Raw genomic sequence first — 27,630 nt, forward strand, 5'->3', positions numbered from 1 at the left:
CCTTTTTAAATTTCCAATTGGCTGCAATTAATATCCTTGCTGCCGCCGTAAGATAAGTACCGGTAATCAATACAGCGTGTGGTTGCAGTTCCTTTATATTATGTAGTCCCAATAGATACAACCCTGGTTCCATATTGTATTGTACATTAAGTATTTTTTGTATTTGTATATTTTATTTTATTTTATTTTTCAAACTTATATACCGCCCAACCCCCGAAGGGCTCTGAATCTTGAACCATAATCTCTTTATCTTTTTACAATACCACCAAGAGTGGATGAAGGTGCCTACTTCTCTCTCTCATTTCCAACAATATATCGGGTAAGTACTGTTTATCTTAGCTATGGCCACTGGGGTTAAATACCACATATGTATCATCTTATATGTATTTTCTTTTATATCCGTACTCAGGATAGAGGAATGTGCTCTCCTCCAGACTGTTTCCCACTCATTTAGATCAATATTCCTACCTAGATCTTTTGCCCAATGTAACATAGTGGTTTTAATAGTTCATCTTCTGTTTCTATATCTATTAGATATGTGTAAATCTTACTTATTAATTTTTTGTTACCCTTGGCTAATATTTTGTCGAATTTAGTAGGTTTATAGTGGAAACCTGTATTTTTCTTGTCTTTTTTAAAACAGTCTGTGAGCTGCAAATAGGTATACCAATTACATTCTTTTCCCAATATTTGTATGTTATTTTTTTCTTTTAATTTAGGTTTCCCTCTATCAAATTCTAATAATTCCTTATAAGATGGCCATATAGTTTCTCTCAGCCAGCCTTTCATGTTAATTGCTTCTAGCCTTGATAGCCATAAAGGGGTTGTTCTATAAAGAGTACTCTATACCTGTCCCATACTTTTATTAATGATTTTCTTACATAGTGCTGGTTAAATGTTCTGAATTTTTTGTTCTCATCCAATACCCAAAGCCTATCATGCCAGCCATAATTTAAGTCGTATTTTTCCAGATTTAGAATATTGGTATTAATCAGATCAATCCAGTCCTTTATCCAGGATAGTAAATTTGATACATAGTAGAGGTACATATCGGGCAAAGACAAACCTCCCCTTTCTTTCCTGGAAATCATTATTTTATATTTAACATGGGGTTTCCTACCACCCCAGATAAATTTGTTAATGTCTCTTTTCCATTCTTTAAAAGGTTTCAGATTGTCTATGAATGGGATAGATTGAAGTAAATACATCATTTTAGGTAGGATTGCCATTTTGACCAATGCTACTTTAGCTAAGACAGATAGATTAAGGTTAGCCCATTTACTCAAATCTTGTTTTAATTTTTTCCATAATCGACGATAATTATTCCTATAAATATCACGATTAATTTTTGATAAAATGATCCACAAATATTTAGCTTCTTGAACTATTTTACAACCTGAAAGCTCTGCCAGTTGGGTTTCTTCTTTTTTACTCAAGTTAAATGCTAGAATTTTTGTTTTTGTTTTGTTAATAGTAAAGCCTGACAAATTACTGAAATCTTCTATCACCTGCCAGAGGTACTGAATTTTATTTATTGGGTCATCAAGAATAATCAAAATATCATCGGCAAATGCCTGAATTTTATAGCTTACTCCCCCAATTTTTAATCCTTCCAAGTTTTTATCTTGTCTAATATTTTGTAATAACATTTTCAAATGTCATAAAAGTAAGGAATTGGTTTCTGACTTGTAGGTTTTGATTCGATGATTTGATTCGATAAAAGGAATCGGGGTTCTCTGTTCTGAATCTCCTGCTTTTCTAGGGTAGAGAGGCTGAGGAACTCTCCCTCACAACCTTTCACCAAACAGCAGCACAAAAGGGCGATGGACTCTGGCTCCCACGTAACTGGACTAGCCATTCATACCTGGAGCGCCACAGAGGGGGAAAAGACCAGCGCCAAGGCCTGCAGGAAGTCTGAGTTGCACCAGAGGGGATCCTGAGAGTATCTGCGATGGACCATACAGAAGAACTGCATAATGTGCCCGAGGCAGTTGAGCTCCCAACAATCTTTTGCATCGGCAGGAACCTAAAAAGCAAACCACAGTGTTTCTAACAGGATCGCTCCTCCCAATGTCTTCGGCCCAGAGTCGCAACAGCTTCCTGCTGTCAGAACCTCCTTAAACCAGACAATTGAAACAGTTGTTGATGAACAATGATTTCTTTATTGCAGGTAAGATAAGTCCAGTACAGTCTCTGCTGGCCCCAGGAGACATATCTATTTTAAAGTAACCAGCATGCTCACCCCCCACCCACCATACAACTCCACAGCTGTACTACAGACCAAAGTATGTGGCCTTCACTAGCTTAGCAGAGGAGAGACAAGCAGTCAGGAAGCAGCAGAAGAATAGTTTCACATAGCAGATTCACACAGACGAGAGTTCCCATCCCCCAGGACTCGAGCCAACCCAACACCTGCCCTGGAGGTAGCCTTAAGAAGATAAGGACCCGGCAACATGGGCCGAAGAATCCAAATTCAGTTACATCCGAGATAACCTTGGCCAAAATTAAATTGTAGTCATGAAGACCTTAATGAAGAGTTTAATGTAATGTAACAATTGCCTCACTGGGCTTCAACTATCAAACATAAGGTAACACACAGAAAGAAACCTGTACTGAAAGTAAATTACAACTGATGAGAACCCCACATGGGCTAGGAGGAAAACAAAAACCTTAACAACGAGGGTATACAATTTCTTACCTGGGGAACAAGTTCCCTGCAATGCACTTATTTCAACAGACGTGAAAACTCTTGCAATTTCAAAGTACAAATCCCAATTACAATGATGATGCCCGCTTGCAATTTAGAAGTACAAACCACACTGCAATCATTTTCACACTCAAACACTGCATGGTAACATGTTTTTGCAAACAATGCTTAAGCACAGATGTGCACAGAAGTTTCACAGAGGTCGATTCTCCACGGTCAATTAATCGCGTGATACTCACACAAAATAACCAGGTTTCAGCAAGAACTCCCCACTGCCTGATCGCCAAACACGGATTCATCCCGGTTCTGGCGCTCCCTCTCCCCCTGATCGTGTTTTTTTCCAGAACCTGCATGTATGTGCACCTTTTAAAAAAACATGCACCAAATCCCGATTGGTGGGGAGATTCGGGGTTTCAATCTAGATTTAATTTCCTACCGTTGGCAGTGCCGCAGAGCCTTCCAGCCAATCAGAGCGCAGTGGGCTGTGCGTGATTCATGCCCAGCCCTTTTTTTTGTTTTGCCCCGGCGAAGGCTACATGGAAATGTGGCTGCATGGAACGTGATTTCTATGCCAACTGTAAACTAAAATTAGACTTTTGTGCCAATTCACCTGTGTGGGTAAAGAGTTCCAAAGCCGCGCATAAACAAACGTTAGTGCGAAAAACAGCTGCCGTCTTATCTATGCATGCACGTGGTGACGTAGCTGCACAAAAAAGAAGTTTTAAAAAATTCCCGCCCAACACAACACAACAGCCAATCAGGACGAGAAAGAAAGCCACTGAGCAGATCACATGTTCAATCGCGCGATCGTGGGGAGTGCTGCTGCACTGTTTGAAAGCGTGATAGACATGGATGTTCTATCAGTGGGGAGGGTGAAACAGGATGAAACCTGGTTATATCTGGATTTAATTTCTTAGTGGGAATTCGACCAAAAATTCGACCTTCATCAGAGAGGATAAATAAATGCAGGCTTGGCTTAATTCCTGGGGGAAATGCTCTGTTTTGCCTCCACACTTATCATACAATATATTGTAATCTCAGCATTGTGCTAGAACACACCATTCACAACATTCTACAACGGCATCCAGAAAGAAGGTGGAACTGGGCTGTGAGAGGTTTGAATTCAACACAGCAGCTGTCACAAAGCTGTTAACCAAAATGGAGGGCAAGCAGGGATGCAGGTATAGATTTTTATGGGGTGGATTTGGGGGGTGGGGCCATGTTCCCACCTGCTCCTGGGGGCATGGCCCCACCTCCCCAAGCCCCACCCCCGGCCTCAGTACTTATAAAAGCAGCTCTCCGAGGCCAGGGATGGCAGGCTTCCCTACCCTGCCCGCCCCCCCCCCCCCACCAGCTGGGCTCCCAGCTGGCAGCCAACAGTCCCTTCTGCCCTCCCCTCTGGGCAGTGGTGAAGCTAGGGGAAATGGAGCCTGATGCAAAATCTGAGTTTTGTGGGGGCCCCCCCAATGGGCGGCCACTGTGATACTGGAATCCACCCCCAAACAGCATCATTTTCAATGGTGTTTAAACTAGGGAGCACAGATTCTCCTTTTAAATCCACCTTAAAGGGAGAATCTGGGGTCCCCAGTTAAAACAAAATTTAAAGTGATGTTGTTTGGGGGTGGATTATCCCCCACCCTGAAACAGTATCACTTTCAATGTTTAAACTGGGGACCTCAGATTCTCCCTTTAAATCCACGCTGAAGGGGGTGGATTTAAAAAAAGAATCTGGGGAAATTTGGGGGGCCTGCTTTCAGGGGTGCAAGTGTTAAGCCAGAAGCACCAAACTTTCAGGGTATCTTTAGGAGACTCTCCTGATGATACCACCCAGGTTTGGTGAAGTTTGGTTAAGGGGATCCAAAGCTAAGGACTCTCAAAGGGTAGCCCCATCTCCTATTAGCTCCCATTGGAAACAATGTGGGATGGGGTACCCGCTTTGGGAGTCCACAACTTTGGACCCCCTGAACCAAACCTCACCAAACCTGGGTGGTATCATCAGAAGAGTCTCCCCCCAAAAAAACCCCTGAAATTTTGGTGCTGCTAGCCTAAACAGTGCACCCCCTGCAGGCCAAAACCTGAAAAAACACTTAAAAATACAAAAAACCTGCAAACAGGCAGCGGAGCTTCAGACATGTAATGGGGGTGGTTAAACCCAGGGAAACTCCCCCCCACCCTTACCGACATCCTTGAGGGCAAGGTCCCCAACCTGCAGGCACCTTTGGAATTCTGACACAGGCTTGTGGGTGCAACCACAAAATGGCTGCCGCAAGGGGTAACGCAATCACAAAATGGCTGTCACAGCACACTCAGCAAAGATCCTTGTGCTGTGGTGGCTATTAAAAAAAAATTGCCAATCAAATTCCCCATGGCCAATCAGAAGTTTTGCTTGGCAAAGGCTTTGCCCACTGTCTAAAAACACTTGGCAGGTACCTGAAAAAGAGCTCTTGGACACCTGTGATCTAGGGGAGTAAACATAAAACATTTCGGACCGGGGGCACAAGAGCCTGCTGCGTGTTCCATGGGCCAATGCAGAAAGAGCCAGCATAAAGTGCCTGAATGTGGCAGTTGTCCTGGTGAGAATGTTTAGCAACTGGCAAACATGATGACAAAGAAGAGGGAGCAGCATGGGACAGACAGAGATGGCAGGAGAGCATCACAATTCACTGGCTGCACGCCCATTAAGCACAAGGGCATGCCCAGGGCATCACCTTGTGGGGGGCATCAAAATGCTGGGTTCGTTTTTGAGTATTTTAGTGGTTTTCCACTTTCGGCCAGCAGGGGGCGCAGGCTAGAGGCACCAAAATTTCAGCGTATCATCAGAAGACTGTCCTTATGCTACCCTCCACGTTTGGTGAGGTTTGGTTCAGGGAGTCCAAAGTTATGGACTTCCAAAAGGGGGTGCCCCTATCCCCCATTGTTTCCAATGGGAGCTAATAGGAGATGGGGGCTACAGTTTTGAGGGTCCATAACTTTGGCCCCCCTGAACCAAACTGCACCAAACCTGAGGACATAGGGGCAGTCTCCTGATGAGACTCCTGAAAGTTTTGGAGACTGTGCTCAGAAATGTGCCCCAGCCTGCAACCCCCCATGGACAGCAATGCAGAACACTCAATGCAGAACAAAGCTTCTTGGGCAAATTTCTCAGGATTTGAATGCCCATTGGGCAAGGTGGGCAGCTGCCCAGGGCATCACCTTGTGGGGCATCAAAATGCCGTCTGCTTTTGAGTATTTTAGTGGTTTTCCACTTTCGCCAGCAGGGGGCTTAGGTTAGAGGCATTCAAAATTTCAGCGTGAAGACTGTCCTTATGCTACCCTCCACGTGTTTGGTGAGGTTTGGTTCAGGAGTCCAAAAGCTATGGACTTCCAAAGGTGTTCCTATCCCCCCCATTGTTTCCAATGGGAGCTAATAGAGATGGGGCTACAGTTTCGAGGGTCCATGGACCCTTTGGCCCTGAACCAAACTGCACCCTCAAACCTGGGAGTATCATTAGGGCAGTCTCCTTACGCAGACCCTGAAAGTTTTGAGAGACTGTGCCTTCAGGAAATGTGCTGCCCCCCCCAGCCTGCAACCCCCCCATTGACAGCAATGCAGAACACTTAATGCAGAACAAAGATTCTTGGGCAAATTTCGATATGTTCCTGCAGGGGTGCATTTTGGATGTATCAGCACTAAAATTCAGGGTATCATCTGAGATGATGGCAATTCCCCAAGTTTGGCGCAGTTTGGCTCAGGGGGCCAAAGTTATGGACCCTCAAACTGTAGCCTCCATCTCCTATTAGCCCCCATTGGAAACAATGGGGATGTATACTCTTTGGGAGTCCATAACGTTGGGACTCCTCTTGAACCAAACCTCACCAAACCTGGGAGTAGCATAAGGACAGTCTCCTGATGATATGCTGAAATATTGGTGCTGATATGTCTAAAAATGCACCCCCTGCAGGCACCAATGTCCTGGTGCAAAAAAAAATTTGGTCGTGGTGGAGTGGCCGCCCATGGGGGGGGGGGGGCATCCAACTGGTTTTGCCCAGGGCTACAGTTTGCCCAGGGCTGCCTCGTTACGCCCCTGCAATTCACTGCAGGGTGCGGCTGCCACAGGCAGGAAAGGACAGCGATATTCAGAAGAGAAGACGAAGAGTGTAAAGTGGGGTGTGTGTGTGTGTGTGTGTGTGTGTGTGTGTGTGTGTGTGTGTGTGTGTGTGTGTGTGTGTGTGTGTGTGTGTGTGTGTGTGTGTGTGTGTGTGTGTGTGTGTGTGTTTTCTGACCTTGACGAGGTGTCTGCTGGACACTCTCAGCTCAACGCCCAGGAAGGGGAATTTAGCTGTTTTGGTTATCTTTTACTTGCTTGCCAGTCTGTGTGAAACTCCGTGTGACATCCTGCCTTGTTTATTCCTTTTTGGCGGGAGCCTGTCTGCTAAAAGCTGTGGGTTGTAATCTGGGTTTCAGTTCTCGCATTGCCTGTTTCTGACTAAGAATGCCAGCTCAATAAAGAACTCATAACAGTTACTTTTGCCTGGACTTTGCTAGTTCATTACGAAGAGTTTGGATTTATACCCCACCTTTCACTCCTGTGAGGAGTCTCCAGGCAGCCGACAAACTCCTTTTCCCTTCCTCTCCCCACAACAGACACCTTGTGTGGTAAGAGAGAACTGCAAATGGCCCAAGGTCACCCAGCAGGCTTCCAGTGGAAGAGCGGAGAAATAAATCCAGTTCACCAGATTAGAGTCTGTCGCTCATGTGGAGGAGTGGGGAATTGAACCTGGTTTGCCAGATTAGAGTTCACTGTTCCTAACCACTACACCACACTGGCCCCCCAAGCAGCCAACTGATGTCTGGTTGCTGTGTGGCAAATGAAAACCAGGTGCATTTATAGATCAGTGGCAAAGATAGCTCATTTCCGGCCAAACTCATGCCAGAATCTATTGGGTTTTCTGGGTTTTCTGGGCTGCATGCCGTGGTCTGGTAGTTTTTGCTGTAATGTTTTTGCTCTAACATTGGAGAAGCAACTACAAACCCCCGGCTGCACACCCTGGAATATCCACAACACTCAAGCCAGAATGCTTTATTCATGGAGAACTGTGATTCTCCCCTCAACTGGTGCCTCGGTCATGTATGTCTATTTCCTGATCTATCCCATTCTTGAATGCATAGAACATAGAACCATGCGGCTTCCAGATAAATTCAGGAACTACCAATTTCATCATTCTCACCAGCATGGCCAATTGGCCATGCTGGTAGGGGCTGATGGGAATTGTAGTTCCTGAACATCTGGAGAGCCGCAGGTTCCCTACCCCTGGCATAGAACATCCAATGTGAATGTCAAAAGGGTATAGAGGCAGGAGAAACTGTACATCTCCATCCCAGGCTGTACCCCACTATTCCCAGGACATGAAGCTGGCAATTCTATGATCAGTTGTGATTCTCTGAGAACTCCAGACTTGCCCTGTAGGATGGCAACCGGATTAAAAAGCTGTTTGCAAAGGCTTGCAAAGGGAACTGCCATTGAGCTGGGAAAGGACCAGAGGGGAATAGAACAGGAAGTCACCTCACTGACAACAGTCAGCCCCAGAGGGCAGTTACAGCACTCAAGGGAACTTGAAAAGGAACCTCAAATCTGGGACGATAAACAGGAGCAGACTTCACTGTTGTTCCCCCTTGCATGGCAGAGTTGCCCCCCCCCCCCACGGGTCCTGCACCCATGTGCTGCTGAAACTCTCCAAAGCATCTCTACAAGTCAAATGAAAAAAATTGACAAGCCCAGCCCAGCACTTACCCTGTTCACTGTGGCCTTCGCCATCTCCAGCAGCAGAACCGCTGCTTCTGGGCACAAGCCCACCTTGGCAACGGAATCGGCCGTGTGGTTGCGCAGCAGCCACTGCAACATGGACTCCAGATTGGCCTAAAAGAGGGGCATTTTATGAAGCTACAGAAGGAAATGGTGTCAGATGAATCAACTGTACAGCACACTCTGCCTATCACTCAGGCTGATTTTGCATGCCAAAATTGCCCCGATGCAATTGGGAGTTCTGCACAGCCCCCGGTGCTGCAGCGTGACTGCCACATTTCTGCCCCGGAGCCGCCCTGCGGCAATGGGTTTGCTCCACGAATTTCCTGAACCACAAAGATTGAGGTCCTTCCGAAATGCCCCTTCGTTGCTCCAGAGGCTTCGGCCGTGCAAAACTCCTCTGCAGCAGAAATGGGGCCAGTTTTCCTGCCTTGCGGCTCCGGCCCGCCCCACCAATGGACAGGCACTGAGAAGCACCCCTCCCCGTTACAGTGAAAAAAACTGGAGGGAAAAGCCTTGGGCAGAAAAGTGGTGCGTGCAGGCGCCGCAAAAGGGGGGAAGCCAATTCTCTCACACGTGCAAGGATTTTAGATGAGGGGGGCCCGAGGGTGCCGATTGTCAGCACCTGATTTGTGTTCAGAGTCATGTAAAACTGAATAGTGAAAGTGAGTGGGGGTATGGGGCAAGATTCAGCCAATCCAAACGCAGGAAACGGAGACTGTCCGCACATGTGTGAAAAAGACTGAGGAAGAGCTCACGGTGCTTCAGGGAAAGCCCTGAGCCTGTAGGGAACCATTCGGGGCTTCCCTCACCTCCCCTGACTCGGAAAGAGCCAGGCAGCCGGGGGGAACTACAAGCAGGGTGAGAAGCCCCGCAGCAGGTGCTCTCCCCAGCAAAGCCACGGAGCATTCAGAACGTGCAAAACCAGCCTCAGTGTATCCTGGCTATTTCTCTTGAAACCAGCGTGGCCAGCTCCAGGTTGGGAAATGCCTGGAGATTTTGGGGGTGGAGCCTGGGGAGTTTGGAGAGGGGAGGGACATCAGCAGGGGTGCGATGCCGTGGAGGCCACGCTCCAAAGCAGCCATTTTCTCCCAGGGATCTGATCTCTGGGGGTCCGTTGTAACAGCAGATCTTCCAGGTGCCCCAAATTTCCAGGCATTTCCCAACCCAGAGGTGACAACCCCGACGGTCGCTCAAAGTTTGCTGCAAATAAGAGGGGAGCTTGACTTTCAGACTCTGAGGAAAAGAATGCAGCAATTCATACAAACAGTGGCCTAAAATCAGTCAGACGGCCGGCATGCCTCTTGGCTGAACTGGTGTGGAGGCCAGGAAAGGGCTGCAGGTGGGACTCTCTGGCAGAGATGCTCGTTTGCCCCTCGCTTCTTCATAGGGAGGTTACCTCAGGTTCATCTGCTGGCTCTGACACCGGAGTGGCCAGAAGTAGTCCTGACAGCAGAAAATAGACCTCAGGGATGTGGATACAGTTGCTCAGGGACGCCTTCAGCTCTACAAATCCATACAGCAGGTATGGACTGCATTCAGGTAGCTGGGCACAGCTCTTTAAATTGTCTGTGGCAAAATAAATAAAGACGTACATAAATCCTTAGCCCTCCTTTCAAATCCCTAAGAAAAAACCACTCTGGACCCGGAAGATGAATCCAACTGAGGGAAGAAACTGTCTGACGGGACCTGCCTCCTTGCTCGCGTGTGCAGCTCAGTAGCAGAGCAGCCAGTCATGACGTGGAAAACGTCCACCTGAGACCCCAGCCTGAGTGGACAAGACTGGTCTTCATGGGCTGAGGGCCTGATTCAGCATAAGGCAGCATATACTCAGCAAGGGACACCCCCTTCCCCCGCGCACCACCCTCAGCCCAGGGAGAATGGAAACCAATGTGGCCGGAAGATGAGAAACCTTCCCTCTGGCCTGGGGGGGGGCGGGGGCGGGGAGTGCAGTCACATCGCAAATGACTTACAACACCCCTGTACGGTTGTCAGGGCCAGAGGCATGCAGAGGTGGTTCGCCACAGGCTGCCTCTGAATAGCAACCTTAGGTTTCCTTGGCTGCCTCCCCTCCAAGGACTAACCGGTCCTACCCTGCTGAGCTTCTGAGACCAGGCTAGCCTGGACCATCCAGGTCGGTGGTCTGGCCTCGGCAGAAGTCTCAAATTCATATCACTAGTAGCATTTCTGGCCTAGGATTCTATGGCTCATTCCGCACATGCAGAATAATGCACTTTCAAACTGCTTTCAGTGCTCTTTAAAGCTGTGCGGAACAGCAAAATCCACTTGCAAACAGTTGTGAAAGTGGTTTGAAAACGCATTATTTTGCATGTACGGAAGGGACCTATGAGGCCCAAATGCTGAAGAATGACATGACGCTCAGCCACCATCAGTGCCAGTGGGCCCATAAACAGGGAGCCATCTCACGCCTGCAGATTCTGCTGTGGGATTTGGTAATGAACATGACTCCTTGTGCTCTCCTTTCTGCAGCCCTCACGTCCATCTCAAAAGGGCAACCTGCCCAGGAAGGCAAGGAAAGCATCCCCATCCGAGCCCCTCCCAAGGAGACTGCAGGGCACAAGGGGAGGGGGGAATCCCTAACCCAGCATGCCCTTGCCTCCTGCACCTCCAACTGAAGGAATGGCAGGCTGAACGGCACAAGGCAGGGAAGGGCATCCTTCCAGGTTCCACCAACTGACTCAGCACCTATTCACTTGACCCTCAGGACCAAAGCAGCTTGACTTGGGACACGCACTTCCCTCCACCCAGTGCTGGTTCCAGATTTTGTGGCTGTGGGCAGACAGTTCCCAGAGGTCCCCTTCTAATTACTCCCCGCCCCCCCCCCCCCAGGCCTTCCTTTCCCCCCACCTGACTTGGTTTCCTTCTCTTGCTCACAAGCCCTCTTGTGCTCACGGCCTGCCTGAGCCCCATTCATGCCCTTTCCCTGATGGCACTGGCTGGTACCCGCAGTAGGTATTGCTGCAGCTGCCAGAGGGTGCCCCATCCATGCTGACACGTAGAAGTGTGGGGGGTGGGACACTTGTAAACAAATGGGCAGGGAAGGCCTCAATGCATGGGGGAGGGGGTCAGTAACCGTGGGCCCTGCCTGAAGTTCCAGACCCTGGCAGTTGCCCTGCCCCACAGCATGCTGATGCCGACCCTGCCTCTGTCACAGACTCTTCCTTTGGGCCTGTCTCTTCCAGTGGTCCTGTCTCACAAACCAGATTTCTGGCCGGCCTGACAGAAAGCCTTTCTCTGCTCCCCCCCCCCCCCCCCCAGCTGCTGCCTTCTTCCATCTTCCTGGCCTCAGGGTTCAGATCACATTACGACTTTAGGGGGGTGATGTTGTAGCTGAGCAGGTTGAGAACTCACCCATCAAAATGTTGAGCCCCTTCAAGCTGTTCTCCAGCCACAAGCCGGCCATCATCCCCTCCTTGAATTTGCACAGGAGGGCGCGATTGTGCAGGAAGTGGAGCAGCAGCCTGACCACCAGGACCACTGTGGTGACGTGCACGTCACGTTGGATGAACATCAGGAACCAGTCAGGCCCCAGGGCCAGGAACACGGCCTCTTGGATTCTGCATGGCAAACACCTGGACGAAAATACGCACACCACACACAGAGAGATGCCCATTTATTTATTTTACTGATGCCCTGCCTTTGTCCCTAGTGAGGACCTAGCAGCAGCTAATATGACGGTCATGGTCCTGCAAGATGTTAGCCAGGGCCGTGCCATGTTTCATTTGGGGTCTCTCTTAGAGAGCAGCCTTGGGGGCTGTTTGCAATGATTCCAGCTTGTCCCAGTCTGTCTCTGATCTCACTCAGTAATGGTTTCTGAAGCTGGGAGCAGGGGCAGGTTTTGGATGCCTGTTTCTCACTGTCCCAGGAAGGTGTGTGAGTGTGCCCAAAGGTGGAACAGGGTGTGTGTGGGAACGGCGTTGCTACTGTGGCGGATACGATGGTTTGCCCACTGTGTTGTAGTCAGTTCTGACAATAAGAAGTCTTCAGCTTTTCTATGCTTGTAATCAAGAAATGAAAATTCTGCTTTTAAAGTACTGATCTGTTGATTGGACAAGTCCGGGGTTGTGACAATTACATCGTCACATTATTTTATGACAAACTGGGGAGAAAAATCATTAGCGCACCCCAACCCCTTTTTTTCCTGACAACGCAGAAAGCTTTTAGAAAACTCAGATCCTGGGGAACGGCAGTGACGTCAACAGTGACTGGCCCCACAGCAGTGAGAAGCCATCCAGGCCTGCCTTGGGGAAGTCGGGAGATCTGAATGGAACTGCTTCTCATGAGAAGCCGGGTGCAGCTGGGTGCGAGGCCAGCCTTTTGGTTGGAATTCCCAGCTGGCCACATGCCTGTTCTTGGTTGTTCCCACCTAACATGCCGCGAAGAAATCCAGAATTGCATGTTAGTCTTGCACGTGGCTTAAACCTAACTGGTTTTAGAGGCGCTTTCCTCTTCTGGGCATCTGTAACATTTGGCTCCTTGAATGTTCAAATGCCACACAGAACTGCACGTTCTGGCCTGAGGGTCTTTATGAGAGCTCCATCAATAAGAATTAAGGTTGAGTCCCGGGCGAAATCTAGCGAGAGCAAAAGCCCAGACTTACTGCGCGAATGGATGAAGCTGGTCGGAGCACAGGACATCCAGCAGCATCCTCAGCAGCTGGTTTCGGAGCCAGATTCTGTTTCCAGGTGTTTGGCTCAAAGCTAAAAATCAAAGGACAGAAACAAAGTATGCAAGGAGACCCATGCTAATGAACAATTGAGGTCACATGGGTCAAAGTACACATAACATTTTCTCCAGTAACTGAGTGATGACAAAAACTTAAACACACACACACACACAATCATGTAACAGGATGTTGAGGCCACATTTTGATGAGCTGGCCTATTGACTAGTTGTTGGTCAGTTTGGCAGCCATCTTTGTGAGCACATGTCCCTGAAGTTATAAAGTTAACTTGCTTTTTCTTTGATCTAGTCAGAGTCAGTTTTACCCATGTGATGAGACTGCTGTAAATATGCAACAGTACAGTGTTTGTTGTTTTATCTGTTGAAATTTACTCCAGAGAAGCAGCGAACACACTGTTTAAGGTACATGTTTCTCAGGAGGTACATTTAGGACAGGCAAGAGGGAGAGACAGCATGCTGCTGTCTTGCTAGCTAGGAAGAGTCTCTGCAACTAACTTCCAAGCAGGATATTAGACCTGACAGTGCCAGTCCAAGGACAGACAAGAGGTGACACAAAAGGACAGTGGAGTCACTATACTGCCACTTGGCAGCCTCCTGCTGGATCTTCTCAGTTCCTTTGCACATTAGACATTGCTACATCCAACATGATCACCATGTTAACCTACCCTTTTAGCTAGTAAACCTTTACACTAAACTCACTAGTATCTGGGTCTTTGTTGGTATTTGCTAATAATGGATACCAACCAACATCTGGGGAAGGATGAAAGTCAGCCAAGTTACTGATCTGATCCCTCTGCCCATCAAACATTCAGGCCATGAGAACTTGCATGTTCAGAAAGTATGATTAGGAAGGGATGCTGTAAAACACAGCATAGCCACAGACAGGCGACCTATTGAAGCCAACTTCACAAAATCAGGTCCCTGCTTGTGATTGGCAAGGAGGTCATGAGCCAAGCTGTCAGGTTGTGGTTCACCACAAGCAAGTCCCACAGTCGAAGTTCACATATTCGAAGGTGTCTTTCAGATGTGAATCAATCATCTGACCTACTGGGTTGATATCAAACAGCTACGAATGCCTGCAAATAGGGTACATTCAATTGTTGGACATGTTCTTGGCAAACTTCACAGTGTGCCTAATTTGGCACAGCCTTTGCCTCATCAACAACAGAAGAGCCCTGCTGGATCAAACCTGTGGTTCATCTAGTTTCATCCGTCTCCTGCAGGGCCAAAAACAGGGCATAGAGGCTGAGGCCTTCCCCTGATGTTGCCTCCAGGTTTCCTGCCTCTGTCACCATGGCTCATACCTGCTTAAGAGACTGGCCCTACATGAATCTCTCTAATCCCGTTTGAAAGTGATCAATGTCTGTGGGCATCACAACATCCTGTCAGTGAATTCCACACTTTATGCCGGTCCAGCCTCAGGAGGCACTCCCACCTGCACCGACCAGACGGAGTAGCACCCCAGCAAAACCCTGTTCCTTTGTGAGGAGCGAAACAGGGCCCGAAGAGTCACAGTATGCCTGGCGCAGGCGATTTGGACTTTGCCTGTCTTGCGGGAGCAAGGGTCATATTGCTGCTGTTTGTCCTGGGAATGAGGGAGGTTCAGGAGGACTCTCAAAGCGGGGGGGGGGGCACCAAGCAAGGAAGTAGGCCGGCCCCTAAGTCCTTGCCCAAACAGAGTAAGGCCGAGAGGGGTATGGGAATGCGTCTGGGGGAGGTGGGCCCTGAAGAGTCAGGCGAGTCAGGGGACTCCAATACCAGCTCAGAGCCGGCGGGAAACGACAGTGACCTGGCCTAGAGAACGCCCAAGACCGCCCACAGGGCGTCACACAGCTGACTAGCGGCTCTTGCTGCCCCCTCCTAGCGCCCCTTACCCTAAGCAACCGCAGGAGTAGAGTTACGGTTAAGGCGAAAGCACTGGTAGATTCAGGGCGTGCCCCTGCCTAATGCACCCCTCCCTGGTGGCCCAGCTAGGCTTGAAGCAGATACCCCTACATTGTTCCATCGAGTTCGAACAGATGGATGGGAGGGTGTTGGGGGGGGCCCGCAACCCACAAGACAGAACCGGTGTTGTTGCAATGTGGGGAGCACTGGGAGAAATGCTCCTTCATGACCGTGCCCATGGCAAAATACACAGTTGTACTGGGCGTCCCGTGGCTACGGGATCATGAGCCACAAATTGACTGGGGGGCAGGGGCCATAACGTTCCACGATCCTCCGTGTGGAGCCCACATGGCAGGGGCACCGCCACAAGAACTGGGCCCCTCCCAGGAAATGGCTGGGTCGGCAGAGACAATGGAACTGATTCCCCCAGAGTACCGGGACTTGGCTAGGGTTTTCGAGAAGGGGGAGTGCGATCGGCTTCCCCCACACCAGAGCACGGACTGTAAAATCGAGCTGAAACCAGGAGCCCAGCTGCCTAAGAGTCACCTCTACCCAATGAGTCCAGCCGAAGCAGCGGCACTCCGGCAGTTCCTGGACAAAAACTTCTGCAGGGGGTTCATCTGGCGCTGTACTAGTGAGTTCGCAGCCCCGGCCCTGTTCATAATGAAGAAGGACAGGGCGTTGAGACTGTGCACGGACTACCGGGGCCTGAACGCGGTCTCCGCTTGCAACAAGTACCACTTGCCCCCAATCAAGGACTTGTTGGCTTGTTTGGGAGGGGACCAGATTTTCACCAAACTAGACCTTCAGGAAGCTTACTATCAGGTGTGGATCGCTGAGGGGATGGAGCACTGCACAGCTTTCAACACGAGGCTAAGTCAGTTTGAATATTGTGTGATGCCATTCGGGTTATCCGGGGGCCCCAGGGTGTTCATGTCTCTCATAAAAGAGGTACCGCAGGAGTTCCTTTTTAAGGAGGTGGCTGTGTACCTGGATGATGTGTTGATTTATTCTGACTCACTGGAGGAACACGTGAAACTAGTGAGAGCCGTGCTAAAATGGCTGCTGGACAATGAGCTATTTGTGAAACTGTCCAAAAGCGAGTTTCACAAAACTAAGTTGGACTTTCTGGGATTCCAGATGGCCTGGAGATGGACCCTGCCAAAGTACAAGATGTCCTGCAATGGAAGGCCCCCCGCACTCGGCGACAACTGCAATCCTTTCTGGGATACACAAATTTTTACCAGGACTTCATTGCATACTTTGCCCAACTCGCCCTCCCCCTCACCAACTTGCTAAGGACTAAGGACAAAGGGCTGGGGGCGCCTTTGGACTGGTCTCTGGATTGCAAGGCAGCATTTGCTGCACTGAAACGTGCCTTTACGTCAGAGCCTGTGCTCCGGCATGGCGACCCCTCGCGTCCCTTCGTTGTTCATGTGGATGCCTCGGACAAGGCTATGGGGTGGCTGTACTACAGCAGGGGGAGGACGGACAGTTGCACCCCTGCGCCTATTTGTCTCGCAAGTTTTCTGGTGCAGAGTTAAACTGGACAGTAGGGTACAAGGAAATGGGGGTGATTAAGCTAGCTCTGAGCGCTTGGCGCCACTGGCTCAATTCCCGTTCGAAGTATGGACGGACCATAAGAACTTAGAGGCCTTAAAAGCACCGGGGAAGTTGTCCACCAAGCAACTCCGCTGGGCCAACTTCTTCTCCCGTTTCGAGTTCACGTTGCATTTCTTCCCAGGTAAAACAAATGTTTTGGCGGATGCCTTGTCGTGCCTTCCCCACCCGGGGGCTGCCCCCCCCCACGGTTCCATGTTCTCCCCCGCCCAGCTGAGTTTGGCGGTATCGACCTGGAGCCAGACTCGCGCCAAGGCGACCCCGCCCCCTGTCCCGGTGGGCTTGGAGGGGGCACTGAAGGAGGGCAGGAAGCAGCCGGTGCCCCCAGAGGAATGCTGTGATAGCGAGGGGCTGGACTTGCGGGAGGGGATCTGGTGGAAGGGTACCTCCCCAGGCCAGGAAGGCGGCCCTGCAGTTGTGCCATGATGCCAAATCGTCGGGGCACTTCAGGTTTGTAAAGTCCCTGCACCTAGCACGCAGGCAATTCTGGTGGCGGTCGCTGCGGAGCGATGTGGAGGCATACGTAAAGGGGTGCCCAGTGTGCATGGGGGCCAAGCGGACTCAGGGGAAGGAACAAGGTCTCCTTCAGCCGCTTCCTACTCTTGAAGAGCCCTGGTGGGTGATTTCAATGGATTTTATCACAGACTTGCCCACTGGGTGGTGGTGGATCTGTTCTCCAAGCAGGCCCATTTTGTCCTGTGCTCTTCCCTGACCACAGCCAGTCGCCTAGCCCAGCTATTTGTGCAGCACATATGCCACCTGCACTCCGCTCTGGAGAAAGTGGTGTTGGACGGGGCAGTCAGTTTGTCTCTCGGTTCTGGTGACACTTCCTAAAGTTGTTAGGCATGGAACAGGCCCTTTCATTGGCGTTTCACGCACCCACAGACGGCCAGACCAAACGCACAAACCAGACACTAGAGCAGTACTTACGATGCTACATAAACTACCACCAGGACAATTGGGTCGAGCTGCTCCCATTCGCTGCCTACAATAATGCCGTGCACAGCAGTACCGGGAAAAACCCCTTCGAAGTGGTGTCAGGCCAGCAGCCAAAGCCCTTCTCTTTTTTTGTCAGATACGTCAGGAGCGCCAGTGGAGCTCCAGGGGTGGGTGCAATCTATCCGGGAGGCTTGGGGTCCCATGCAGAAGGCACTGGACAAAGCGAAACAGGCCTATAAGGAGCAGGCCAACAAGAAGAGGCGCCCCCTTCTTCTGGCCGTCGGGGATTGGGTGTACCTCTACACAAAAAACCTCCGGGGGCTGCAGGCTTGCCGGAAACTGGGACAGAAGTGACTAAAGTGATTAATTCGGTAATGGCCGAGGTAGAGTTGCCCAAGAGGTTTCGGGGGTGCACCCGGTATTCCATAGTAGCCTGCTGAAGGCAGCGCTGCCCCCCCCCGGACAAATGGCACGCACGAGAAGAGGCTTCTTCCCCAGAAAGGGGAAGAGGGGAACTACACCAGCATCCTAGACTCCCAAGTCTACCGGAAGAGACTGCAGTACCTGGTGGCATGGACCCATTTTCCGGAAGGGATGAACGAGTGGGTGGACGCCGGACATGTTAGTGCACCACGCTTAGTACGGGCGTTCCATAAAGCATACCCAGAACGCCCGCATCTGTGAGGGAGGCCTTTGGGGGGGGGGGACGGAATGTCAGGATGGGCCCCTTGGCTCATCCCCCCTCCCCCTTCTAGCCTTCCAGGAAACAAAAAGCTAAAATGCAGACACAGCTCTCCAAGGTGTGGCCAAGCCCTGCCTTTTGTAATGTTAACTCTGCATTTGAATGTTGGTATTCTTTCCTTTGTTATTTTACTGTAACTGCGGCTCTTGGGCCCGGCTAAGGGGGCGGGTCAAGGGCAGCAGGGATTTACGGTTTGGTTCTTTCTATATTCCTCAGAATTCGTCTATCCCTCACATGCTTCAGTTCTCAATAAAGTCTTACTTTTTTAAAGAAAAACTACAGGTCGCTTTATTTTGGGACTGGGGTCTCACACTTTAGTCACTTGTTGTGTGAATCAACTGTCCATCAACTTCATTGAATTTCCATGACTTCTAGTATTTGGGGAGAAAGAGAAAAAGTCCTCCTTTCCTCCTGGAGAGTCAGCAAGGTGTAGTGGTTAAGAGTGGTGGACTCTAATCTGGAGAATCAGGTTTGATTTCCCCCTTCTCCACAGGGAGCCTGCCAGGTGACCCTGGGCTGGCCATAATTCTCTCCAAACTCTCTCAGCTCCGCTTATCTCACAAGGCATCTGTTGTGGAGAGGGGAAAGGAAGGTGTTTGTAAGCTACTCTGAGATTTCTTAAAGGTAGAGAGAAGCAGGATACAAAAATCATCTCTTCTTTCTCCCTTTCCAGCACCAGCAGGGCCCAGAAGGCAACGCCCACTGCCTCCCTCATCACTAATAGCTGAGATGAAGCTGGGTCCCTGCAGGGAACCACTGAGCTCCTCACTGCTCTGCCTCAAGTAGGTGGTGGTTTGGCTGGAGAACCAGGCCTACATTTCCCGGAAGAGCAGTCAGGAACAGATGCAAACAGCCGCTTCTGGCCTGCTCTTCAGAGCGCTTCCCCAGGTGGCACTTTTTCATCTACAGAGGTGGCAGAGTGTTCTTTTGAAAAATTGTTTTGATACTGCTGAACAATTGGAAACTTTCAAGGAAAAAGAAACTTCTTGGCTAGTGTGATTTCTTACCATCTCCCAATGATTCCGGGACATCATCTAGGCAGATTTTATTTTCATCTACGGACAAGGGGCTCAAAGTGTAAACCAAGAACAAGCTGATCCTTTCAAAGAAAAGATAAACGTCAGTTAATAAGAAGGTCACTGGTTGCAGTTTCACACAGACCTGCATTTCTATTTAGGTGAATTCACACAATGTTAAATAACGATGAATCCATGCCAAGCTTATCAGCACAGGCAGAGAAAAAATTGAGTTCCTCAAAGTTATCTGAGTTGGAAGCGAAAGACTTTGCAATGTCTCTAAACCTCAGACTCCAGAGGAGGACTTGACTCGAGAGTCAGAAGGATGAAAAGGGTCAAGGAGCTGAGAATCTTTTCTCCATTGCTCTGCACTATCCCTTGGAGGTGTAGACTGATGCTCTCAGTGAAACTCTCTCTACACCACTTCTCCATCTTGTAACCACGTGGGCCCTATGTCTCTCTGCATCCTAGTTACTCAGACTACCCTATCCAGATCATACAATAAATGAAGTATATTAGTTAGAATAGATAAAAAGATTCTGAGTGATGTTGTTCCTGGGACACACAACGATTGGAAAGTCTTTGCCGTGCGCTGTAGCCTTCTGCAATCTGCTAAATTACCAGAACCAAAAAAGTTGAGAGCCCCCAATTCTGAATCTTCCAACAACATGCCCCCCTCTCCACCTTCTTGCCCCTCAAAGGCTCAAGGTTTTCATCTCCTTGCAAGCATGCCATCTCAACCGTCAGATAGCATTTGTTCCTGGTTATCAGCTCCATGTATTCCCTGGGTACAACTTCTGAGCATATCCAGATGCACACATTGGCAGAGTGACGGCACCGTCCAGCTTGGCCCTGCTGTACTTTTAGCCACTCTTATCTGGTTCCAGGGAACCTAAGCCCTGAACAACTGAAAAGGACAAGGTAAGCTTGAGATTGGCCAGAGCATAGAAGATAAGAGGCTGAGAAGAGGTCTTTCTTCCCACATGTGACAGCACACCTGCTAACATAGCAGCCAGCAGCCAGCTGCACATTGGGTAGCTGTTGTTTTTTAAAAAAAATGTACCATGGGCAGGTGCCAAACCCAATAGTGTCTTCTCTTATCAAACTCCATCTCAGCATTCAAAGCATAATTCCCAATTTTTTTGAAAAAAAGGAATGCAAATAAATTAGAATTCAGTCGGTTGACCATCTAGACCAGCCAGCAGAACACCTTTTGACTGATTTCAGAGGTGCCCTCAATTGACCAGACAGGAGATTGCCTGAGCCCATTCATTTCAAAGGACTAAGCCCATTCATTTCAATGGACTGGAGTAATTCTGCATGGGTTTGTGCTGTTAGGCACTTTTAACTCAAGTAGTTTCAACAACTGTGAGTAGTCAGTGTCATCTCAGAAGAGGCATTTCCCTGACTCACACACATAGGCTTCAGCATGGTATAGTAGTGCTTAAAGCACCAAACTCAGACCTGGGAGACCCAGGTTCGAATTCTCACTCTGCTACAGAAGCTCATTGGGCATCGCCGAGCTGGTCATTCTCCCTTTGCCTAACTTTTGTTCATGAGGGTCATGGATAAAACGAAGGAGGGGGGCTCCTAGGCCAATGATGACAATCAATGGTTCCTGCCCAGTGTTCCATTATACAAGACAGAGAAAGGAGGTTACCGAAGGGTATCCTGGATGTTGAAATGGCCCTGGAGCTGACAAGAGAGGACAGCACAGATCTTGCTAACTCGGGAGCGTGGTAAGATCTTGGCCTCGAAGAGAAGCAACAGTTTGGGTACCATTTGCATCTGATGAGCAAGTTCCGCATTCCAGCACCCATTCCTGTAGCAGACAAAAGGTTTGTTAAAAGCCTTTCCTGGAAAAGGGGGGGGGGGGAGAAAAACCACAGCTACATTTCTCCGACACCATTCTCTGCTCTTGAACTTTTGGCTTCTGACGTTGCCTTGACAACCCATCAAAACACTGCCAGACACATCAAATGGGTTTTCTGTGTCAGCCAGGGAGTGCTGTCATCATGCTCCCCCGCTCACTCGCTGCCCCCTCCCCGAAACAAATTGCCCTGGCTTAAAGGGTTCAAAACAAACAAAGGTATCGATTTCCAGAGCCACACATTGGTGGAAATAGATGCAATTCTTGTAAATGCAGTTCTGCGACCAGCACTCCGGGAGACCTTCCACTAACAAGGGAATGGAACGGGGAGGCCTCTGACTTCTCAGCAAAGGAATCCACCAGGGCAAGGAGAAAACTCCAGGGAAGCTTCAACGCGCTTGCCAGGGGGTCGCTTGCTAATGGCCACGGTAATGACCCTCTGAAGCGGGCCTGGGCCGACTGCCATCTCGTGCACATCTCTTTGTTCTTTGCACTAGAACCTCTGTGGCCCACTGACACCTTTTCAATTTAAAAGTGCACTTGGGATCTGCTGACATGCAACTTCGGGGTTCAGTGATCCTGAGTATTCACTTGCACATAAGAAGAAAAATGTTGCCCTTCCCTGTAACTGTTGTTTCTTGAGTGGTCTCCTGTGCAGGCATGCATGAGACTGTGCATGCGCAGGGTGGCTGCTGAGGAGGCTGATCAGCTTCTCTCAAGAATTCCCTAGAATGCTGTCAAGTGCTCCCTTGTTTTTCTCCAGCCAGGAGGCAGGAGGAATTCTCACCTAAATGGTCATAGGATATAGGAGGAGTAGTGAGCACGTCCCTCAGTTCTCTTCCCGCTGCCATGGGCTAGGTTCCATCCAATATGCAGAAAACCAGAGAGAGATAGTGGATCAGCCCACAGCAGGGAAGGAGGGAGGGAGGGAGGTGTGCCTGCACATAAGACCATTCGATGAACAAGTTACTGGTAAATGTGACGTTGTTTTTCTTCATGGCCTTCTGTGCAGCCCCACATGGGAGAGTAGCAAATCAAAATGACTAGAAGGCAGTGGAGTGTGACTGTGACGTAACTATTACCCAGACTAGCAAAAGCCAGATATGTGGAGTCCACTCCTATGTTAAAGGCCAAAATGACTACCGAATGGACTTTAATAGACAAGTTTGCAAGGTTACAATCTTTTAATGAGAGTAGATGTTCAAAAATTAAAGGCAATTGACATGTAACTGGGTCAATACTATGTAGTTGAGCCCATTCAGTAAAATGTCTCCATTTGACCTTGTAAGACTTCCAGGTGAATAGTTTCCTAGAGGACAGGAGAACCTCCTGGACCCTTCTGAACCTCTGGCCGAAGGGTGTCAGAGTCCTGGTTGATCTCTCTTGCTTAAGCGTTTTATGGCAGTTCAAGTGTTCAAAAGCTGCTGCTAATAACCTCTTAACCTTGCCTACCTTGGTGTCAGAAGACTTGCAGCCAGAAACCCATTTACATAACCCAGCCGTGAGGGGGTGCCTCCGCGCTAACCTGTGCTGGCTTCGCTTCATAGAAGAGGCCCTGTAATGTCTCTTAGTTGCAGTAAACAATTCTCAGACATGCTCATTGGACAGCAGTAGAGTTTAACAGAGAGAGACGCCTGGAGACACGAAATCTCTGAACATGCAGAGAACAAGAACTACAAAAGAGCAGCAGCCAGCTTGTGATAAAACACCAGGCTTAATAAACATCAGGTGTGCTAGGGGAACAATCCTACTTCACACATCACATCCCCCTTTTTACATACAGAAATAAAAAACATTGAAAGGTAAAATATATACAAAGGATACTTTAAAAGACACATCTTATACAAATGCTACAATTGTCAAGGTTCACCTTTCTGGTGAAAATACATGTCTGTCGTAGGATGTTACATATCTGGGACACCTTTGTCCAGTTCGTAGAACACGTGTTTCACCATCTACGTCATTCACCTGTCTGTTGTCCTCTGTACTCCCACTGGGCATACTAGGGAGCTGACCATATTGCACGCGTGCAGGCCCATGTTGCCTTTCACCACTATCATCCTCTCCTGACACTCTTCTTTGACACCTCAACTTGCATCTAATACGTCAATAACTACGTCCATCAGGAGTCATCACCTGATATGTGCAGGGCTGAACACACTTTTCTGTTGTAACAGCGGGGAACCACCCCACATTAGTCTCCAGCCATACTGAGTCTCCTTCTTGTTAGGGCTTGATGGGTTTTGCTGCACGATCATAAAAATATTTCTTCCTTTTCTGAATTCTTTGAAGATCTTCTGTCACTCCTGTAGGGTTTTTGGGGGGAGCAACAACTCAGTCGTTATTGGCAATTTGGCAGCAGTGGCGTAGGAGGTTAAGAGCTCGTGTATCTAATCTGGAGGAACCAGGTTTGATTCCCAGCTCTGCCGCCTGAGCTGGGGAGGCTTATCTGGGGAATTCAGATTAGCCTGTACACTCCCACACACACCAGCTGGGTGACCTTGGGCTAGTCACAGCTTCTCGGAGTTCTCTCAGCCCCACCCACCTCACAGGGTGTTTGTTGTGAGGGGGGAAGGGCAAGGAGATTGTAAGCCCCTTTGAGTCTCCTGCAGGAGAGAAAGGGGGGATATAAATCCAAACTCTTCTTCTTCTTCTTCTTCTTCTTCTGCCCATCAGTGTCTGAGCTGGTAAGTATACCATTCCTGTAATGGGTGTGTTACAATATCCCAACAATGCCAAATGTGGATTCCTGTGCGCATACTATGCTTTTTAAAAAGTTGTTTTATAGAACAAATGGCTCTCAACAATGCCATTTAATTGAGAGTATCCTGGGCTACTAAAGCACTGTTCAAATCCCCATTCCTGAGCGAATTGCCAAAACTCTCTATTTGCAAAAGGTATATTGTCACTCGCAACCTTCTTAGGAATGCCATGTTGAGCAAATATTGCCTTCATGGTCGGGTTGTTGGTCAAGATCATTATGCTCTTGCTCATGATGATGGCTGATAAAGAGACAAAGCATGTCTCACTGCTCTGAGCTCTAAAACATTTATGTTCAGGGAAGACTTCAGATAGAATCATAGGCCTTGGACATTGTTCCAATTACAATGAGCCCCCCAAACTGAAGGGAGGTATCAGTAAACACTGGGACATCCATAGACAGTATACCAAAGAAAACGCCTTGCATGAAGTTACCCATGAATGTCCACCAGGCCAGGAACCTAGGAACAAATAGTCCCACAACATCATCATCATCATCAACCTTTTATTGGCATGAGTTTAAAATACAACAGAGAGGTTGAGGAGAATCAAGTTAAAATAAGTAAATAAAATAAGTAAAAGACATTTCCAGCAGTTAAAACAATAAATAAATAAATAAATAAATAAACTAAAATCTGTGGCGAATCTGTTGTGCCAGCGCCAGGAATTTGGCAACGTCTAGGGATCTCTGAGGAGACTGATCACAAAGCAGATAGAAAGATTTGACCTTGTCTGATGAGTAGGCATAGTTCTCAGTGTATGGGTCTATATATTGTCTTCTAGATGAAGCATGTAGTTCGCAATCTAGGAGGATGTGCTCGATTGTTTCGATGGCTTTTTGTGAGCAGGGGCACGTTCTTTGTTGGTATGGGATCTGGAGAAATCTGCCGCTCAGGACTGCTGAGGGTAGGACGTTCAGTCGGGCTAGCATTAAGGTATGTCGGAGGTACGGCGAAGATATATTGTAGAAATACCTTGGTAGCCCTTTACTGAAGGGGGGAAGGTAGGAGCCCTCTGGTAAAATGCCCTTCATGTGCTGAGTAGAAAGCAGTTGGTTTTCGGCGTCAAGTAGCCTTAGCGACAGAAGTTTGACTATTTGCGCTTCGTCCATGTTTATGAAGAAATCTAAAGCGAAGCCTAACAAATTAATTTTTTTCTAGATCAGAAGACTCCAAGTGGACAGATAGGAATCCGAAAGCATTCGCTTTGTTAGGCTGTCCTGCTCTGATCGAAAATGGAGACGCAGCCAGTATTGAAGCGAGGAGAGCCATATACGTGTTTCGAGAAGATTTAGACCTAATTCCGAACATAAAGAGAGATATGACACGGTGTTCGAAATTCCAAGTAGTTTGCGAAAAAAGCTAGATTGTATAGACTCAAGAGGCTTTATATTGTGATTTAGCCAGATTGGGGCACCATACAAGGTTTTTGGAATCAGTCTGCCATTAAAGGCTCTCACAGCTGCTGGGACTCATTGACCCCCTTGGGAGTAGAAGAACCGCCTAATTGCTGCAGCGCACTGATTGGTGGAGAGGGAGATGTGGATTCCCAAGTAGTTGAAACTTTTGACTTCGTCAATTCTGTTCCCACTGATAGACCATGCTGATGGCTTCCACGATTTTGAGAATGTCACAATTTTGGTCTTCTCATAGTTTATTGTGAGTTGATTGCATTCGCAGTAGTCTGCGAAGGCGTGGAGTAGACGTTTCAGGCCTATCTTGGTGCGCGAGAGTAGAACCGTGTCATCGGCATATAGAAGAGTGGCCAAGGGTGCGTTGCCAAGGATGGGAGGGTGAGCTCGAGCAATTGGAAGGGAAAAGTCCCACAACATGTCAGTTACAAATGAACCAATTCTGCAACCATCTTTTTAAAAAAATTTATTTGTGAATATAAAAAACAAACATATAGGTCGAGTCAATCTCTGACATCAGTCGTTATTATAATTTTACACTATCACATATATACAGTCTTTAAAAAGATTTAAAAAATATTAAAAAGCTAAATAGACTTCCTTGTAGTTCAGGAGTTAATTTGCCTTTAGAATATGCATCTTATTTCATTCAGTAATCCATATTTCATTTTAATCTCTAGATTTCTTCCTAAGAGCTTTGCTTACATTTTTCAGACTTAATGTTTATCTCGATAATCGTCATATATCCAAATAATTGACATTTCAAGATAACTAATACAAGTTCATCCTATGCAATTATAACAATAATTAGAATCAAATAAAAAAACAAATAACAAGATCAAGCATACAAACAAAAAATCATAATCGCTATGCTTATCGTGTTTCATTTTACAGCACACTTATTTGTTATCTAGTTTAATTACAAAGAGAAAAAAGTAAGAGAATTCTATAGTTTTATCAAGTTTACTTTCTCGACATTTTACATATCCGATCTTATTGCTTTCATTTGTTGTTTCTTAAATTTACTTCATTTCATTTCCATCTTCTATCTAGGTACTGGCTGAAGGTCGTCCATGTTTTTTCATACCTTGATGTTGGCAGATCCTTCAGGTAAGTAGATAATCTATCTATGTCTTTGTATTCTACTAATGTCTCTGTCCAGCTGTTACAGTTTGGGGTTTTTTATTTTTCCACTTTTTTCAATTTGCAATCTAGCTGCTGTTGAAAGGTATAGAAATAGATTCATGTTATTCACTGCTAGGTTGTCTTGAAAGATTCCAAGTAGATAGTTTTCTGGGTACATCTCAAATTTTTCTCCTCGAATTTTTTGGGCTTTTTTATGCACTTGGGCCCGGAATCTTTTTATTTTAGGGCAACTCCACCAGATATGAAAGTGTGTGCCTATACTCTTTTTTGCATCTCCAACATGGAGGGGAACATTTTTTATCTATCTTGGCCATTCTTTGAGGGGTGAGATACTACCTATGACATATTTTGTAGAAGTTTTCCTTTAGATCTGAGCTAAGGGTATATTTCCAATGCCTTCTCCAGGTCTCTTCCCATTTTTCTAAATGTATAGCCTTGCCCAGGTCTTGTGCCCACTTAATCATAGTTTCTTTTATAGTCTCCTGTTCTAATTCCAGTTCTAGAATGTATCTATACAATTTGCTAATTATTTTCTTCCTTGGGCCTAGTAAGATTTGGTCAAAACCATTCAGTCCCTTTTCCAATCCTATCATCTGCTGGTCTTTTATAAATTCCTCTCTAAGTTGAAAGTACGTAAACCAATGGCACTTAGAAACACCTACTTTTATTTGGTCACAAGTTTTCAATTCTGGTACATCTTGATTCCAAAGGATGATGTTTTCATATTTTAACCATACTCTGTTTTGAATATTTTGGAGGGATTCCAACCGTGATACCCATGGTGGTATCTTTTGATATATTTTCCTTTTATATCTTTGCCATGTATTAATCAGAGCCTTTCTGATGATATGTTCTTTGAATTTCCCTAGCGGTTTACTGTTCCTGGGCCAGAGGTAGGCATGCCAGCCCCCACATTTTCCCTTGCCTTCAAGATTTAAGATTTGTATATCCTCTAAGAGTACCCACTCTCTGATCCAAAGTAATGCACTTGAATCATGGTATAATTTTAAATCGGGGAGGGCTAACCCTCTCCTTTCTTTCAAATCTA

The 27,630-nt window shown here is 47.7% G+C and overlaps 1 protein-coding gene across 1 annotated transcript in view; it reads right to left on the reverse strand.

Annotated features, from left to right (window-relative positions):
• WDFY4 (WDFY family member 4) overlaps positions 1-27,630 on the reverse strand; it is a 243,619-nt gene that overhangs the window by 131,662 nt on the left and 84,327 nt on the right. Inside the window, exons 24-35 of the mRNA XM_048505876.1 lie at positions 21,056-21,217; positions 19,387-19,478; positions 16,745-17,107; positions 16,491-16,549; positions 15,514-15,732; positions 14,630-14,779; positions 13,894-13,987; positions 13,112-13,211; positions 11,863-12,068; positions 9,890-10,059; positions 8,479-8,604; positions 1,865-2,026 (exon numbers count right to left, since the gene is read on the reverse strand). Of these exons, the coding sequence (XP_048361833.1) occupies positions 1,865-2,026; positions 8,479-8,604; positions 9,890-10,059; positions 11,863-12,068; positions 13,112-13,211; positions 13,894-13,987; positions 14,630-14,779; positions 15,514-15,732; positions 16,491-16,549; positions 16,745-17,107; positions 19,387-19,478; positions 21,056-21,217 (1,903 nt within the window). The remainder of the gene's footprint in view (positions 1-1,864; positions 2,027-8,478; positions 8,605-9,889; positions 10,060-11,862; positions 12,069-13,111; positions 13,212-13,893; positions 13,988-14,629; positions 14,780-15,513; positions 15,733-16,490; positions 16,550-16,744; positions 17,108-19,386; positions 19,479-21,055; positions 21,218-27,630) is intronic.

Source organism: Sphaerodactylus townsendi, linkage group LG08 (genome assembly GCF_021028975.2).
Source record: "Sphaerodactylus townsendi isolate TG3544 linkage group LG08, MPM_Stown_v2.3, whole genome shotgun sequence".
In the NCBI taxonomy this organism is placed as follows: domain Eukaryota; kingdom Metazoa; phylum Chordata; class Lepidosauria; order Squamata; family Sphaerodactylidae; genus Sphaerodactylus; species Sphaerodactylus townsendi.